Source organism: Onychostruthus taczanowskii, unplaced genomic scaffold, assembly GCF_017590055.1.
Source record: "Onychostruthus taczanowskii isolate IOZ18803 unplaced genomic scaffold, ASM1759005v1 scaffold12, whole genome shotgun sequence".
NCBI classification, from domain to species: Eukaryota; Metazoa; Chordata; class Aves; order Passeriformes; family Passeridae; genus Onychostruthus; species Onychostruthus taczanowskii.
In genome coordinates this window covers 8,802,238-8,820,578 of record NW_024498351.1, presented here as the reverse complement: position 1 = coordinate 8,820,578, position 18,341 = coordinate 8,802,238, and the positions used below count along the sequence as shown (strand labels likewise).

The window sequence follows — 18,341 nt, the reverse complement described above, 5'->3', positions numbered from 1 at the left end:
GGAAGGGAGGACAGCAGGTGACGCGCACGACGCCATAGGGCGGGGCCCGGCCGGGCGCGGCGGCGGCTCCGGGAGCGCCTCGGTGCCGGGGCCGGGAGCGCCGCTCGCCGCCTCCCGCCGCTGCTCGCCCGCGGCTGCCTGCGCCGGCTCCCTGCTCCCGCGTTAACGAAAAGATGGAAGTGCACAGGCGGCGGTGTCGCCATGGCAGCAGCGGCCCCCAGCCGCAGTCCGTTGGTGTCATGCGGGTGAAGGGTGCGATTCAGATGGAAGGTTCCCGTTCACAGCCCTGCCTCGCCCCGCCGTGCGTCACATGGAATCGGGCACCTACGTGACTCCGGCCCTGTCACCAATGTCACAGCTCGGACGCTTTCGCGGGAAGCCAGCGGTGGCCATTCCTGACTCACGGACACCTGCGGCAAACAGCGGTGTTCACTGACCGCCTCCTAACCCTCAGCAACTCTCAGTTCGCTGGCATGCAGACCTTTACAACACCAGCTTCGCCCGCTCCTGCCCCCCAGCCCCACGGCCCCCGTTTATTCACTGATTATCTGGTTTGAGACTTGCATTGAGAAACACAAGTTTTAAGCGACCTGTTGGCATTAGGAAACAATGTACAAACTTTTATTTGAAGAAAATGTCTCAAATATGACAGTAACTTTGGTCATGTTAAAAGGAGGTCATCCATGAACAAATAAAAATGTGCTGCTGTATAAGCATGGCCATATACAGTGTATTCAGATATTGGCTAATAGAAGCTGAGATTACACGCATAAATAGGCCTTTGTACCATGCAAGTTCAACGCAATTGCATACATTCACTATAAATTTTCAGTTATTTTCATGCCAAATCACCTTTTGGATAAAAAGGTAAAAAAGAATTAACATCTAAACGTGACCAAAATTGAACAGGAAAAAAAAAAACCCCTGTAAGTACAGACAACATTTTTATTAAAAAGATACTGAAATTACACCTGCTCAAGAAGTGTTAAACCATCTCTGATCTCCTTCAGCGGGAATTAGTGTTAAGCATTGTTACATATCAAAAAATACATCTCTGTTTTACAACATAGTACTGACATATTCAAAGTACTGTGCCAAATTATAAATAGTAAAATCAGGTTTTGAAGAGTTTCAGTAGAGAGCAACTTATGCTCACACAAACATATGCACATAGTATAGTTACGTAACAAAAGTTTTATAAAAGGAAACAAATGTACCCCATGCCAGTTTGAATTACTGAGGTGGGATTCAGTACCTACAATGAAGACTGACAGTTCATTTCCTTAAATATATTTATTAGTCTCTGGAAAAAATAAGACAAAAATTTACTTTCACCAGAATACACACCATTCTTCACTCACAATCCGTTTCTCAGTCGTGACTGACAGAAGCTGGTCCTTATGAAAGTGTTGGGTTTTCTCTGAAGACCTTGCAATAAAAAAAAATGGTCCACCAGACTTCAAAAGTTCAATCAGCTTCTGCTCAACTGCAGAATAATCCTACAAATTGCTTCTACCTCGAGTAATCTTCATCATCTGTCATCTGCAATTGTAGACAGTCACATCTTCCACTGTGACTCAAGGTGCAGCTACAAGTAGAGAAGTGCTTAGATACTCAGTCACTTCAAATACACTTGTTGAAGACTGCTTCTAGTGCATAATCAAGTTGAAAATCGCTTTACTGATCATAATGGTTTGTCAATAACTGTAACACCTAGAGGGAGGAGGAGAAAAAGGGATAAATCTTTAGGCAGTATTGTTTTTAAAATTAAAAAAAAGATACATTGCAAATAGCATTTAACTATGCACCAGCAACAATGTACATATTTTTCCCTAATTTCTCTTTGACACGAAGCTGTCTGAATCAGTGCCAAGTTCTGAAAGTTTCTGTGACTAATCAAGTTAAATTTTGCTATCAGTGAAATATATCCTTAACATTCACTTAAATAACTCATTTGAAAAACTGCAGTTATTGAAGGAAAAGATTCCTGAAACAGCTCATTTTCTAAATATCAAATCCCAAAGAACTTTGGAATTGGACCCCTTAGATGGAGACACATATTTCTTGTTAAAAAACTGGTCATACCAGAACCATCTCTCTGACTCACCACTTATGTGCTAAATCCTTCTTGAGTACACTTTAATCCTTTTTTTTTTCCTTGTAGTGAGTAATTATTTGAAGTCATCATTCAAAATGTACATCAATTTCTTCCTACCCATTTCATTATCTTAGATTTTACCTTCGACAAGATTCTGTTTGGACGCTTTGTCAATGTTATACTTTAAAAAGTGTATTAAAAATATTTTTATGCCTTACCTGCATAACTCCTTCCTGTACTCATACAAGATGACACAACCGTCCATTTATCAGTTGTTGGATTATAATACTCCACCGTTGATAAATTACAGGAACCATCATCTCCTCCAACTACATACAAGAGACCATTTACAGCACAAACACCTGAAAAAGGGCAGAAAACCACAAGGAAAATTAGTAATTGACTGCCACATCCCCCCCAAAATCATGTTTTTTTATGAAAGCAGCAGAAGTCCAGGTACATGCCATTGACAATTGACATTGGTACAATTTTAGTCGTTGTTGCACATACCTGCATTCCTTCTGCACATGTTCATGTCTGCAACCTGCTTCCAGGTACTGGCAATGGGGTCAAACACTTCAACACTTTTTCTTACCAAAGGACCATCATGACCACCTACTGCATACAATAAATTGTTTAACACACCAACACCTGCAAATATATGAAAATACGCAGAATTAACCAGAGAATTATTTTAAAGATACGAAGGAGAAACAACAAATATGTCAGCTAACATAAATCCTTCATTAAGTCAATGTTGGAAACTACTTCAGAAAACATTTGGGTCAGGATGCATTAAAGCAGAGAGACAGTAACTACAGCAAGACACTGATAAAATGCCTTGCGTGCCCATCTACCATATCACAGCATACAAAGACCAGAGCTGTTCTGCAACAGAAGATTTAGAAAATTTTGGACGAAAAATGACGTGCAGGAAAATGACGCTTGTTGAAATTTAGGACTAATTAGAAGTGACAGTAAATGAGACAATGTGCTCAGCCAGCATAACAGAAATCTGACAAGATGATAAAGTGTAAGTGAACTTTTAGGAAGTAAAAGCTGCACAGTACAGAGGATAAAAGCTGAATGGATAGACATTATACAATACGGATGTTTCCACTGAAGTGTTGGAATACCTTGTAAACAGATGGAACAGAATTAAACAGTTAGCAGTGAGTACCTTCTCTGGGATTTGAAGAACACCAAGCGTCTTTGAACCAAGCTTCAGTTATCAAAATATCCAAAAGGATATTAAAGGGTGTCCTTTAATCCTAAGGTCTCCTTTACTTTACAACAAAAGTTTATCAATCTGTGAGCTTGGAATGAAGGCGTGAGTAAAGCTAGATCTATCTACTTGCTATTTGGGCTGCACATATTGAAAAGATGGAAATGGGGGAAACAGAAAGAGAGGCCTGTTTATTTATTACTCCCTTTATAACGCATTAGAACCAAAACGTAATAAATTTCAGAAACGTAGGGGTTTTTTTTTGCATTAAAACTTCTGAGTGATGGACCATAAAGACAACTAAAAAAGCACTTCTATGAAAGTATACTGAGAAATCTAATAAATGCCACATTTAAGACCATGAAACTCAAAGCAGAGATACAAATTTGCAAATATAGCTCATAAAGTATTTCATGGAACCACTTAAAATCTTTTTAAAGGGAAACAACAAATATGAATGCAAAAAATCAGGTAAGTCCTTCAAAGGAAAAAAAAGGTAGAAAAAAAAGGAGGAAAAAAAGGAAAAAAAAAAAGAACCCCAAGACCTTAAAAACGAGCTGAAATATCTTTAAAAACATATCACTAATTTTGTAATTAGAGCCATTTCTATATGTGAAGACAAACGACTCCTGCTGAAATTACTATATTTTCTTATTAAAGAGACTGATTTTAATAATTAAAGACAAGAGAAAGGAAACATGGAAGCTAATTGGTACTGTAAATCTGAAAAATAGCTTCTTGATAGGACACTTATAAATCATGCTATTTAGTGTTTTATAAGTGATACTCACTACTAGCATTTCCCCATATCCTTCCCAGTTAATTTAATTCCTCTTTTATTGCTATTATTTCTAGCTATCATGCCATAGTATAGTATGACAACTTTTCCTTCTCCCACTCTGATCACACTTCATTAGACAGGATAGTACAGCATTCATCTTTTGTAGAATTAAATATTACAGAGCTAGGAGGAGGGCTAATATTTTCAGTTTAAATATGGGATGTGACATAAATCCCCCCACCCATGCCTTCAATAGTTACTGGCCTTCCTATTCAGCGTGTAGAGCTTTCCCTCTGCCCCATTGCCACTTTTTTCTTTCATAGCTCCTTATTTTTAAAAATGTCCTCCGTTCCTCCATGGTGCTTCATTTTCCCTTAATCCCACACCCAGTTTCCAGGTCCTACCTTATTTCTTGCTCCTTCCGTCTGTATCCTCTTGTTGCCGTCTTCTGAGTTCTCCTTTCTTTGTTATTTCTCTTTCCTGCCCATTTTTCAGGACCCTGTCTTATATCTCTCAGCCCTCCCAAATGGCCTGGATCTGAATATCCCAAATATCTGGATCTGAAGTTCCTCCTCCCAATATGTTGCTGGAAACAGATCTGTCCCCGTATTGATCAACTGAGAAGCAGTGGGTACTAAAGAAGAGTAACTGAGGGTTAACCTCTGAAAAGTTGCTTTTGAGTGAAGCTGAAGCAGTAGGAACAGAAGAGATGAGCTTAAGTTCTTTGAGATGACCAGACATCCAAAAGTTGAATACAGGAACAAAATTTTCTTTAGTGAGCCCCCGTAACACCACCAGGACTGATTGCCGGTTGAAACAGTTCTGGTGGGTTTGGCTATTTGGCCTCTACAGCCAAGCTCAATCAACAGTCACGATTTTCACATCACCATCCTCTGCCATGCAAAAATATAATTTTTCATGTATTTAACAGAGTGGCACAGAAGAATGTTGATTATTTTACTCAATTATATGAAACTGGAATAACTGTCTACATTTAGTTTTCCTCTCCATTTTTTTTATCAGTGGACCAGGTTAAAGGCAGAAGAGAGTTGAATAAGCAAACACAGGGACAAGGGAAGAGAGGGGAGGGGCAGGAAGATCCCAGTAGTTAGTATATTTAAGGAACTAAATTTCAGAATTGTAGAAGAAATTCAACATTAAAAAAAAAATCTGAAAACATCTACTATATAAATAGGCTACATGCACAACAACAGTTTGCAAAAACAGAATATCAAAAAATAAACCCCAAATGCTGAAACAGAATGTGTGTGCAGGCAGACTGCAAAATGAAACTTTGTCACAATCCACCAACACTATTTGTCTTTAAAATTATTCTTGTAACTTGCCCGTTTTATATCAATATTTTCCTCAAAACTTGCCAATATTAGACAAGAATATTTTCCAGTACCCTTACTGCAACTCTGTCCAGTTTTTAATCCAGAATTTACTTCCAAGAAGCACAGACTGAGTTACTAGAAGTTTCACAAGGCAACTGTGTTTTCTTGAGGTTTAGTGTATCATATTTCCTTCATTAACATCAAAGTTTTAGTTCAGAAATACAATTGAAATGTGACTTCTAGTAATAAGAGTTATCAGCTTGCTGATCTTGTAAGGATATGATGGAAGTATCACAGACTATCAATTTTAGTAATGAATTTAGTACTTTGATAGATTTCTTTTGAAATTATTTAAACTTAATTTATTACATAGGTAAAAACTGTTCAGAGTTAACAAAGAATATTGGAAGGTAAGATGAGAAGTTAGGGCAATTATTAATCATATACTGAGCATACTAGAAGTCCATTCAGATTTATTTGTAGCAATATCTCTTCCCATTATGAAGCACATTATTGCAATCACCAGTAGATACTTGAAGGGTGTTGCTAAAAACCACCATTAAGTACTTGTCAAAAAAAGTGACTTAACTACTAAAAAATAAATGTAGAAAATAATATCATGGAATTTGACTTGAAAAAGTCCATGGGAACGCATCTAGAGAAATAAAACAACTTCTGCGAGTTGAAAAAACCTGAAATACCAAAAGACAAATAGAGGACAGTGAACAGTAAATGAGATTCAAGTCCATAATATTAATAGATAATGAAAATGCTAAAGTCAATTTGGAGCTGTGGAAGCATAATTTCATTAAACAAAAGTGGAATACCACAGGCACTTTTAAAGATGTCTTTAAAGAGAAATATACACACTCAGAATTGCAAGAAGGAAAAAAGAAATCCACAAGGAAAAAAAAAAAGGGATTTTTAAGATTATATAGAAATAAATGGATATACCTTGGCTAAATGATAAGGAAGGATAACATGGAGTAGGCTGTACATGTACAGAGGATGCAAACACCAGGTGATGAAAAGAATTACTGAAGGTGAAATAAAGGGTACATAAGTGGAAGTAATAGGATGAAACCAGTTATACAAACTTAGGAATGAACAAGGACAAAATTTCCTGCAGTGAATCAGAATGCAGAACAAGTCCTCCAAAGAGGTGGAAACCTAGTCACAGTTCACACGTAAAGTCAACCTGAAAATGCTGTTAGAATAATCAGCCCTAACTGGCAAAGAGTTCCCTGTAGAAAAGACATTTTTTCATGCTTGCTGTATAGATTTTGATATTTAAGAATAGAGGTGATAGTGATTATTACAATCCATGAGTATTAGTCAGTATGTTAAAAACCATCAGAAGTTGTGGGAAGAGGAGGAATATGAAAGAATGAAAAAACAAAGAGGGATATTTACTCTTAACAGACTGAATCTTACTCAGTGGAACAGTTTTGTTTTTATAACCTGCTGTGTATCAGCCATCTAGGACTAGCACATTCCATTAGATTCAGACTTTAGCTTACCTTTCATGTTTTTAGATACATTTTAAACCCACGTGTTTTCATCTTTGCAAGGACAGCTGATCCTTGTCCACTCACCTGCTCCGCTCCGCCTGGTGCTCATTTCTGCGACGTAGCTCCACTCGTTGGAATTGGCATCATAGCATTCCACTGAACTAAGGCACTGCCGTGATGCTCCGTCGTAGCCACCAACAGCATACAGCTTCCCTGGGGGAACCAAAGGAGCCTGCCAGCTGCTAAAGTACATGCAGGGACTGCCACACCGGCAAAGAGGACAGGCATTGCTCTCCAATTAGCTACTAATCAGCACCTGTCAATCACTTACTGAGATTCTATACTGTACACAGTTTAGGTTAGCATGCCACAGTCTTGTCGTTTTTAGGATGTAAAAGGCACCCAGTATCTATCAACAACAATGCAAGTCAAAATATTTTAAATTGCCTAGCTGAAATACAAAGGTAAGGTTTTTAATTAGGCATTGCTCAAAAACAAGCTATTTCAAGTATGTTTGATACTGGAAGCTCACAAATAAGCTTCCTAGGAATACCAGAAATTTAGTTGAAAATCACTCGTACAGTCTGCATTTTCAGATTAGAAACAGCAGTGGTTTCTATGCAGTTAAAGCACACATCCACCCCTAAAACTGTTTTAAGATCCAAGAGCCAGGCCAGGTCTCCATTGTGCAAGTGACATCCAGGCTATTCACCACCAAGCTGACTGAAAAGTCAGCATTTTCCTGGCACTGCCCTTGGGATTGTCCCCAGCGTGCAGCCAGCAAGGTCAGCCACAGATAACAGAACTGACAATAAAGCAGTGCTGCATTACTAAAGACCAAATGATAAGGTCATCACGTCAGCTCTCTGACTTTGCTGACATACATAACCTAGAGCTTAGCAAGGTTTTCCTCAGTTGGCCTTAGCCACAGCTGAAGCTCCGAAAAAAAATTTAATACTATGCTAAAAACTGGTGAAACCCGAGTAGAATGATTACATAATGTTCATAGCATTTGAATTACAAGGTTGAGCAAAAACATAAATCTGAAGTATGTTTTCAGAAGTAAAAAAAACTAGTAGGGTAAATGATTGCATTTCCCTCTGTTCTTTTTAATATCGTTTGTCAACTTACCTCCAACAACACCTACGCCAACACTACTTCTTCTTGTGTTCATTGGAGCTACATGAAACCACTCGTTAGTCTTTAAGTTGTAAACTTCGACTGATGACAAACCTATGAAGACAATATAACATTTTCTCTATGAATCTAGGTGCAACATACTAGCTACCTTTCAGGAAACTTTTTATCTGAAAACTCAAATTATTTCATTTTAAGGATTGTTAAATACTGAACAAAAAGCACAACCTTTTGTTCTTTAGACAGGCAATTACAGTCGACCCAACTTCATGTCTGGAAATGGGCAAATTACTGAAAATTTCTGTGGAGCTTTGAAAACTTCTTCCCTGGATTATTTATTTTCTTTTTAATTAAGACACATGCTTTCTCCTACATATGCTTCTATAATAGTTATTCAGCAAAAAGATCACTTCTGCACTAATTGTTTAATGCATCTAAATAGGGAATGAACAGTGTATGTCTAAAGCTTTCTCACAGGTCAGAAAAAGCTGTTTATAATCTTATTTACACTACACGAAAATGCAGAAATCAATTTCCTGTGCAAACAGGACAAACCAGATCAGATAATTTTTCTCTCATATCTTCCACAAGTTAAGGACTCTGACTATAGAAGGAATACTGGAAGCAAACTTGCCAAAATTTCACTAGTTTTTAAGCCGGAATTCTTAGGAGCAAACAGTCCACTGTTCAGGTAGGGGGATGTGATCACTTAAGCACATTCCACATCACAAGATGCTAGGCTACCCTCATGCTTGGTTTCACCACAAGTACCAGCAAAAAGAGGCATTAAAATTTGAAACAATTATGTTAAGAGTAGTCAAAGTTATTCAGAAGTGTCTCAGGCAAACATACCTGTACTCCCATCAAATCCTCCCACAGCATAAAGAAGGCCATTTAATACAGCTGCTCCCAGTGTGCTTCTCCTGTCTTGCATGTTGGCAACACTTGTCCACTGGTCCTTCACTGGATCATAGGAATCTACTGTACGAACTCTCAAAGAGCCATTGAAACCACCAACAGCATAAACCATGCCTCCCATGTACACCATTCCTAGAGCAGGGACAGGGGAGGACAGATGAGTGTTTCAGCCTCTCTGCCAAATAACTGTATTCTGTAACTGTGACTGTCCTAAGTATGCAGATACTTGACACAAACTACAGTATTCACTACACTTGTCGTGCTTTTGACAGTCCTCTAGAACCACATTTCATTCAGATTACCACTTTTTGCTAGCAGTGCACATTCCTGAATACTAGGCTTGCTGAATTTCTTCTTGCCTAAATCGCTCAGCAGCTTTAAGATCACATGTTCATGTTTTCAGTAGTGGATTATCACTTCTTCACATTCTTTGTATCATTTAATGAGATTAAGGTATTTTAATGGCAAAATTAATCTTTACTACAATACATTAATATTTACATTTATTTATTCCTTGTTTCTGTGGGAGGTAATAAAGCAGTTTATCCTACACATTGCAAACTGATGCTCAAATTAAGCACAATTGATCAAAGTTGTATCGTTCAAGATTAGCAAGTAATTCAAATAATCAGTGAAGTCAAAGTTTAGCCCTTCTTAGATAAATATCTCAAATACTGTTCCAGAGAACATACAATGCCTAAATTCTGAAGCATTACCAACCACAACAAAAAAATTAGGCATCCTTACCTGCTCTACATCTTCTGGAAGGCAATTCAGCTACCTGATGCCAGCGTTCTTCTTTAAAATCATAGCATTCAACACTGCGAATTGCCTTTGGAGCCTGTCCCCCAACTACCATCATCAGCTAACAGGGAGATGATAATAATAATAACAACTGTTAGTTATCTGTATATATGAGAGCACCTGAAAGATCAAGAAAGTGTTTAAAAATAAAGCGAGCTTCTGTGCAAGAAATAATTAAAGGATGGCTCTCCTATAGAAATTTGAGTCTTGTGAAACAGGCCAAATTAATTGTTAGTGCTTTTTATAAACAAATGTAATTTTTTTGTCCAGAGGAAATACCAAGGGTGGAAAAGCAGGAGGCAATCAGAATCTTGGTAAAGCTCCCATGGAAGAGGGAGACCTGCTGGATCTTCACATCCTCCTGTGATCTCAGGTATGAGAATTCATCATCTATGATGTGTAGTGAAGCTGTGACCATCCATCACGTAACAGCCTTTTCTTGTTCTACTAAATCTGCTGAATTGAATCACCTATTCCATTATTACCATTTTCACAACAGTACTACGAGAAAATTTCTTTACTTTATTGTAAAGAAGAAAGAATCTAATCTTTGGTTTTTGCTAAAATGAACTAAAGATTAAATTTTAAAAATCTCAACACAGTCTCTTCAGTCATTCTTTGTTTTGTTTTGGGGTTTTTTTTGGGTTCTGGTTTTGTTTGTTTTTTTTAACAGGCTTACTTCTCCATAATTGTATAGTTCTCAAAAGAGCTGAAGTACTTATTAAAAAATGTTTTCTGGGAGGGCAGGTAGTGGTGATTCTCTGTTTAAGTAGGAGGCTAAAACATCTATATCATAAGTAGCATGGAGCGTAAAGGTAATAATTTGTTACATTTTTATGATAAATAATTCTGGTACAATTGTTTTACAGGAATACCCCAAGACACAGTCATGCTCTCATGAAAGTTTTTAAAATGTAGCTTGAAATTGTATACATTGGAAAAACAAGGGCCTTACTTTTGGAAGGCTGGCGGGTGTTCTCAATTTTGTCCGTGTGCTTTTCATCAATGCCCGTTGCTCAGTTGGTAGCAAGTGATACTTCATAGCTTCAATGAGGTAATCTTTACAAGCACTGCTGTTCTTAACCAATATTTCCTCTTCAACTCTCTGTTTATTAATAGAAGTTTAACAAGGTCTGAGCATGTTAAGGAAGTAAAGCAGAAATCACAGTCCAAAGTGTGTTAAAGCCTATGATCTATCACACAAATACAGATTAATCTACTTTTAAGACTGTAATTTAACCAGTAGGACACAAATTTGTGTTGGAAATGTGCAGTCATTAGCAAAAAAAATTAAAAGATGCTGATTGTTAATTAGCAAGTGGAAGAAACAGTGATAGGGAAGGTAAATCACATTTCTTACAATTGGGCACATTTATTCATTTTTTAAATACAGACAGTACAGAATATTTTAAGGCGGAAGTAGCAGAGTAGCAGAGAATAATTTTAAAACCTCATAAGCCACCCCACAATAATAAAAACCACAACAGAACACAACAGCAAAAAAACCCACCCAAATCCCACCCAAAACATCCACACAAATTGGAGATTTGTATCACAAAACCAGAATTTTAAAAATAAACACCTACCAACCTACTAACCAATGTTAATACTGAACTCATCTTGTCAATCTTAAATATTTGACCTGACACCAAAATATCCAAATGAGCTTATAAAATTTGAAAAAAGTTTATTTTATCTGAACCAGGTAAAAGAATGTTTCCTTTGTCATTAATTCCTAATCAGTCTCTCACCTCAGTGGGTGGATGTGCACATGAGTAGGTGGTAGTGGCTGTTTGTTTACTTTTTCTATCACTAACATACTAATGACACTGTTGTTGAAATTTAAAGTTATCTATCTGGCATTAAAATAATGAACAGAAGTATTCACATGCAGAATAATTAGTATTCCTTTTCGCTTACCTGAACTAAATACTCCCGGGAAAGCAAAGGCAGCCGAACATGCTCCATCAGACGTGCCATTAACTCCTGCCTCACATCTTTGTCATGGTTTACCCAGGCTATCACTGCTTCAAATACCTTCCAGAAAACAAACAAATCTAGTTCCTGACTTACAAGTTCATAAGCATGAAAACATTAGTGTGCCTCCAAAAAGAGTTTTCCTTATGCTAAAACTCCAAATGTAAGAAGAGATGGCAGTGGTTACAGCTCCCGTTATTTCCATATTTATCAACTATAAAATTATGAAGGTGTATTATCTGGTCTCTTTATATCTGCTTCTCTGCTGGTGTTTCAAGGATAGCTGTGCTACATTAACAAAATGCACACAGTGACTTCACTGATACTGAAAACTAGACAAACAAACAACACAGCAGCAGGAATATTACAGTGCTCACACTTTTCTTCCTTTCTTGGAGAACTGATCTGCCACATCACAATTCAAATGACTTATCATCACTGAGTTTTAGCAGGACAAGTCATTCCAAGCCTGGTTTTGCCTCCATTGCACAGTAGGTCATCATTGACTAGAGCATTAAAACCTTAATTATACTCCACAAAAGCAGCATCACGTGTATTTAACTGATAGAACCAGACCTTCAGGGTATTACAGGAACAACAACATAGCTTTGATAGTTGCTTTTAGTCAGATAATTCTTAGACTCAAAGTTTCAAACATGAAACGCTGCCTAACTGTACAAATGAGTATTCAAACATGCTTTTGAACACAATTTAGCCTCATGTGAGTACAACTATAAACTTCTCGGAAAAAAAGAAACATATTTCAAATAGATCATAACTGAATTTAAAGATCTCAAAATTAATACATCCATGACCTGAAAATCATTAGAGGTTTACAGAGACACCCTGGGCTATTCAAAAATAGCTTTAAAAGATTGAGATCTAGGCTAATGGTGAGCCATCACACATTAAACTCTGGTTTGGTAATACCAAGCTGCCATGTCATCTGTGCAACCCACATGTGTGCAGTTAGGTTAAACAGCTCACATATACACACAGAGCTTTAATACCTTTGTGGAACTGCTGATGTTAAAGTTACTAAATGGTACATAATTGCTCTTCAACTAGGAATTATTTATCCCTTGGTAAATCAAACTCCTGTGGATGTGACTCAGCATGTGTTCTGGTTGTTCTGCTTAAAGGTGACAAGGAATTTCTATTTAATGTAGTTTTGGGTTTTGGTTTTTATTTTTGTTGGTTTGCTGGTTTTTTTGGTTTTGGTTTTTTTTTTTTTTTGTTTGGTTTTTTTTTTTTGTTTTGTTTTTTTTTTTTTTTTTTTGGTGGGTTTTTTTGTTTGTTTGTTTGGGTTTTTTTTGTTTTTTTTTTGTTTGTTTGTTTGTTTGGGTTTTTTTCCTTTGTTTTTTTCCCAAAGAAGGTAATGTGATTTAATATAGTTATAGGATTTTTAAGAGTTGAAACTAGTTGTCAACATCAGACTGACAACACTTTTGGGAAACATCCTTTAAACTTAAGCACAATACCTGCCTAATTTTGCTAAGGAAACACAGAACACATCTGAAAAAGGGCACAAGATCAGTAGGAGCAAGCTCGCTCTTTCACACAAAAGGATAAAAAGAATAATGGGATACAGATTGTTTTACCTTCTCCTCTGAGGCAATTGTGAGTTTGTCACTGGATATCAGACTGCACACCTGCTCTACACCAAGATTGAGGTATTCTTCACTAAGTACGACATCAGAAAAGTGCTGTTCTGTTTGGAGGAAAAGAAATAGCTAACATAGAGCAAAAGGTCCCCACATATATAACAAGCATTAAAGCAGCAGGGGAAAACAGAGGAAAATGATTCAATATGCAAGCTATTTTACCCTATCTAGAAGCAATATATTGACTTAAAACCTCTTCTTTAAGTTAAAGCTTGGTCTCACAAATACCTTTTATATTTAAAGATTCTTTAACTGAAATATTAAAGCACATTATACTAAAAGTATTGCTGTAATTTTCAGATGCTTGTTTCATCTCAGTACTGGTCCTTAAGAATTACCTAAGTCTCATTTTGCTAAATTTGTACACAGAATTACAGAAGAAAAGACTCCAGAGTCTTTATACTCTGTATGCTGTTGAAAAGCATATTTTAAATTTGTAGTTTGACATGAACAATGGTTGATTCTTTAGAACCAACCAACAACGACATACAACAAGTCCTGTTGCATCTCTCAGAGCTTCTCCAAGGTCATAAAATATTGCATATTGCAATCTCTACAACATGCAGAAGGTATGTAGTTTTTCCTAATTTTTTTTTTAAATCTCAACTTAAAAATAAAATAAAACTGAAAAAATTTCAAGTTGTCACTCAGTTATTCAATCATTCCCTCCCTTCCTTAAAATTGCTTTTTATGGCATTATTTTGCTTTAAAAGTCGTTCCATTCAGTTAAATTATTTTTCCCCTTCTTCTGCTATTAACAGAAGTCAGAAGGGACAACTGTTACTAAGAACTTAGAAATTCTCTTAAAATTAGAATAAATAAAAAGAGGCCAGCAAACACACTCGAACCAAATAACATTTTATAGCCTTTTCAATCCCTGTATTAGTACTACTGTAACTAAGACTCCATTCTTAAGAAAGTTGTCTAAGTTGTTAAAAAAAGTTAAAGAAAGCTGAATGCTTAAGCTCAAGAAGTCTAATTTTTCAGTTCAACTTTGCAGGGTACAAGAAAACAGCTGGTTTAGATGCAATCATCATCAGTACAAGTCCCTCTAATTCTGCAGCATTCTCTTATGATGGACAGGTACTATTTTCTGCAGTACTTCAGGCAATGGGAAAGAAAGGATGAAAAGAAATACTATTGATTTTTATAACATCCCCATTACTTTTCCACTCTATTAATCTTCTTGTATCTGTTTGCTTTTCAGAAAAGTATGCAGTTTCTCAAGCTAAGTATCTGATGAATTTTATTGTTTGCAAATAGAAATTGAGAAAGATAATTTGTATAGATTATTTTTACAATAAACTCCAAATTTTAGGTGACAGTGTCACAAACCAGTATGCCTGACTGTACTGAGAAGCTAAGTTTGGAAGCAAGCAGAAGGGGAAGCAATGTGCATCCAAATCTCAAGCAAATCTGAGGTTCTGAAGCACTCTTCATCTTTCCTTGAGAAATACAATGCAACAGTGGATCACATTCAACAGGATATATTTAATAAATTAGAAATACCTGGTTGATTTTATAGACTCACATACAAAAGCCTTGCTTTTTAGAAGTTGATTTAGATTTATGTCATGCATTAAGTAGGAAGAGATCCACCCTCTAAACCAGGAGAGGTGAAAGTTGAGAATTTTCAAAGTAATACAATGAATGTGAGGCTGTCTCCAGTTTTCATGTGGGGCATAAGAACTATAGAAGAGAATAAAAAAAAAAAAAAAAAAAACAAAAAAAAAAAAAAAAAAACAAACAAACAAAAAAAAAAAAAAAAACAGGGCTTGAACAAAAACTGGTTTACTGGATGTCAGCCTCTTAAAGCACAAAGCATGACACATGGCCAAAAAGAAGAAACACTAAACCAAACTACAGTCAACAGCTACAGATCCTCAGGTGAATGAATTATGGACAAAAGAGAAATAGAGGGGATTTCTAGATAAATTTTAGTCATCAAAAAAGGAGGTAAGGTGAAATAACTTGTCTTGTAAGAATCAGATCTCTTGTTGTCTAGCAAACCATTGTAACTGATTGATAGATAACATTTGAGCAGAAGCCAATTGCAATTACAGCTACAGGAATTATTTAATATAATTAAAAACTGAAAAAGAACAAGGAAATGTAAAAATCAATTAAATCCAATGGCAATTTATGTAATGCTGGTTCAAGCGTTGAAGACAGAAGGCTTCATTATACATAAAAATCACACTTGTGAAATTCAAACTTTTTGCATCCTTTTAGCAAAAAGGATATCAGCATCTTCGAAATAACATGACTCAGTACTAAAATTTCAAGAAATCACACATGGATCCTCTTTTCCCAATAACGATGAAAAATAGTACTGGAGGTGTGGGGATTTTTTTGCTTTCTGGGTTAGGATTTTTATTATCTCATATTACTGCTCCCATCCTGAAAGCTTCAATAATCTGAAGACATTAACATCAAACATGATGAAAGTTATGCTTAAATGATTAAATATTTCATGTAACTGTCCCCTGTACGATCTCAAATTATCTTGGTTTTTATTTATTGCATTATGGAACATACTTCTTTCTTTATGAACATCTCTTAGACAAGCAAAGAGAGAACTAACCAGATGGAAGTTTCCATGAGAGAACAAAATAATTATTTTTTCCCAAATCAGAATTTTCCACACAGTATGCAACTTCGACAAATTTGTACTGGAGTCCCATTTCTTGCCTCTTTACCCAGAAATTGAAGCCAGCTGGCTCTAGAGTCTGGCAGCCTGGAAACAAGCTGGCTTAGGAGCTGCAGAGGCTTGTCTTCTAAATTGCCACTTCCTAAGCAAGTAGAGTCCTACTTCTTTATTACCAAGACTAAACTCTGTCTTTAATAAAAAAAAAAATTAGGACATTTCTAAAATATCTGTTCCAATTGCATATGAAAACCAGATTTTCACATTTTTGCAACTGAGTCAGTTTCTATCTGAATAGCTAAAGATCTGTCCTTGTCTGCCCTGTGCCAGCAGCGTGGGACAAACAAAAAGAAGTCTTTAACAACAGGAAAAATGTCTGGAAGTACAATAAACAATGCCAGTGTGGAGAGCATAGAAAGAAAACAGGAGCTGTAAATGTACCACTTTTTGGTATTTGTTGTTCTGAGTCTGGAGCTATACGTGCACATCCAGCAAAAAGCACTTGACACCTCTTCTATCCAAAAGGCATACAAATCTGGCTACACTGATTGAGACATTAACTTTATATTTTTCAATTACATAGGAAGGAAAGCTATATCTGAAACCTGCACAGGACATTCTATGCTTTAAACATTTATGGATTAATTCACAATGTCACAATGAGATTTTTTTGGCTTGGGACTAAAGGCCTTTGCTATTGGCCTATTTTAAGGCACTGGTCAAACAGGAACCCTAGCTTTATTGCAGAGGGAGAGACAGAAGCTCTGCCAATTGGAGAACCAGCAGAAGCTAAAACTGCAGAATCACATTTTTTCAAAAAAATCTGATTTATTTGCAAATTTTATACTTAAATAACTGTTTTTTAGAACACCATGAAATTCACAACAGCCAAGGCAACAGCAGCATAGCAACAGACGTTGCTACTCAGAATAGAATCATAGGAATGATTCTGACAACTCCATCCTTTCCATGCCAGGCATACGGATGTACACAAGAACAGCCCACAGAAGACATGCACGCTTCCAAGTCTTGCCAGGGCTCAAGTTTTAGGCTAAGAGCACCAGAATCAAGAATGCTGTTATCCCAAATACAATGCAGCAATCCCTGCATCACAAAACATGTTAGAGTTCCCTAACAAAAGATTCTTTAACATCTCAGCACAGTGCTAAAAGCCAAAAAGGTTCACTGTGCTATGCCTCAAAAGGACACCACTGCCACAGGGCTCCCAATGCCTGTACTGCCCTATGCAGTGGGTGAAATACATTATTATTCTTTGGTTAAAACTAAGAAATGTAAGGGCATAAGCACTGAGCTAGGGTCTCTCTAGTCCAAGATGGCACACCCCTCCTCATTAAAAGGCTTTACCAATTTATCTTCAGTTTGTAACATTACAACATCTACATAATGCACTGCCTTCTCAGGAAAAATTGTTATTTTGTGAACATCCTTTAACACTACATAAGGTATATCCCAGACCAAAGCTGAGGACAGACTAGCAGAGCTCATTTGTGGCTCATGCCACATACTCTTCCTTGGAATCCTCACAAAAGAAGGAGGAGAGACCTCAGCTGTACACAGTCTCTGACTGTGCCAGTGTAACAAGACCCAGAGCAGGACTGCTTGCTGGAACATCATGAGGACATGTGGCATCTCCAAGTTAAATTGCAACAGAAGCTCATGCCAAGTAACCTTTTCCAATATCAATTGTCCACTATTTTCAGGTCACAGGTGCATATAAATGACTCTCCTAGAAATCTTGCTCTCTGCTGCAAAGGACCAACCTACCACAGGAATATGAAGCTCCAAATTTAATGGAAGTTGCATTTTCATTTCCACTGGAAGGAAGTTCTAGAGTTTCACTTTTCTAATAACTTCTAATCCATTGGTATCCATTTGTTTTTATATTATCATTGTCTATTAGCAGAACTATCTCACTGCCTCGTTTTCTAAACCTAAAATAGCAAGTGTAATAAAATAAAGACTGGGAGAAGTTACAAAACAAAATACTTTTCATTTTCTCTAGCAGGGAAATATTTTCACTGCTTTTTTCAATCTAATAATCCTTTTCTGTACTCATTCTAATTTCTGGAGCCTTAATCCAAAAATGTGTGCTCTGGGAGTTAAGCCTCCTGTGATACAAAGCTTAACTCTGAAATGGCACAGCCATGTCTTTTTGGCTCAGATTTTTGAGATTTTTTTTTTAAGTTGTAAGACAAAGTACAAAAAGCCCTCTGAAATGGCA

General features: G+C 36.7%; 1 protein-coding gene across 5 annotated transcripts in view; it reads right to left on the bottom strand.

The window, feature by feature from the left end:
- Positions 1 to 591: 591 nt before the first annotated feature.
- KLHL2 (kelch like family member 2) overlaps positions 592 to 18,341 on the bottom strand; it is a 54,004-nt gene continuing 36,254 nt past the window's right edge. For 2 of the 5 annotated variants that reach the window (XM_041427977.1, XM_041427981.1), the window contains 10 exons: positions 13,390 to 13,499; positions 11,732 to 11,848; positions 10,767 to 10,916; positions 9,755 to 9,872; positions 8,942 to 9,139; positions 8,084 to 8,185; positions 7,037 to 7,165; positions 2,609 to 2,749; positions 2,317 to 2,460; positions 592 to 1,713 (listed from right to left, as the gene is read on the bottom strand). In XM_041427977.1, the coding sequence (XP_041283911.1) occupies positions 1,685 to 1,713; positions 2,317 to 2,460; positions 2,609 to 2,749; positions 7,037 to 7,165; positions 8,084 to 8,185; positions 8,942 to 9,139; positions 9,755 to 9,872; positions 10,767 to 10,916; positions 11,732 to 11,848; positions 13,390 to 13,499 (1,238 nt within the window). In that variant the 3' untranslated portion in view covers positions 592 to 1,684. Of the gene's footprint in view, positions 1,714 to 2,316; positions 2,461 to 2,608; positions 6,134 to 7,036; positions 7,166 to 8,083; positions 8,186 to 8,941; positions 9,140 to 9,754; positions 9,873 to 10,766; positions 10,917 to 11,731; positions 11,849 to 13,389; positions 13,500 to 18,341 lie in introns of those variants that run through there. The other 3 variants (XM_041427979.1, XM_041427978.1, XM_041427980.1) reach the window with 3 other exon arrangements.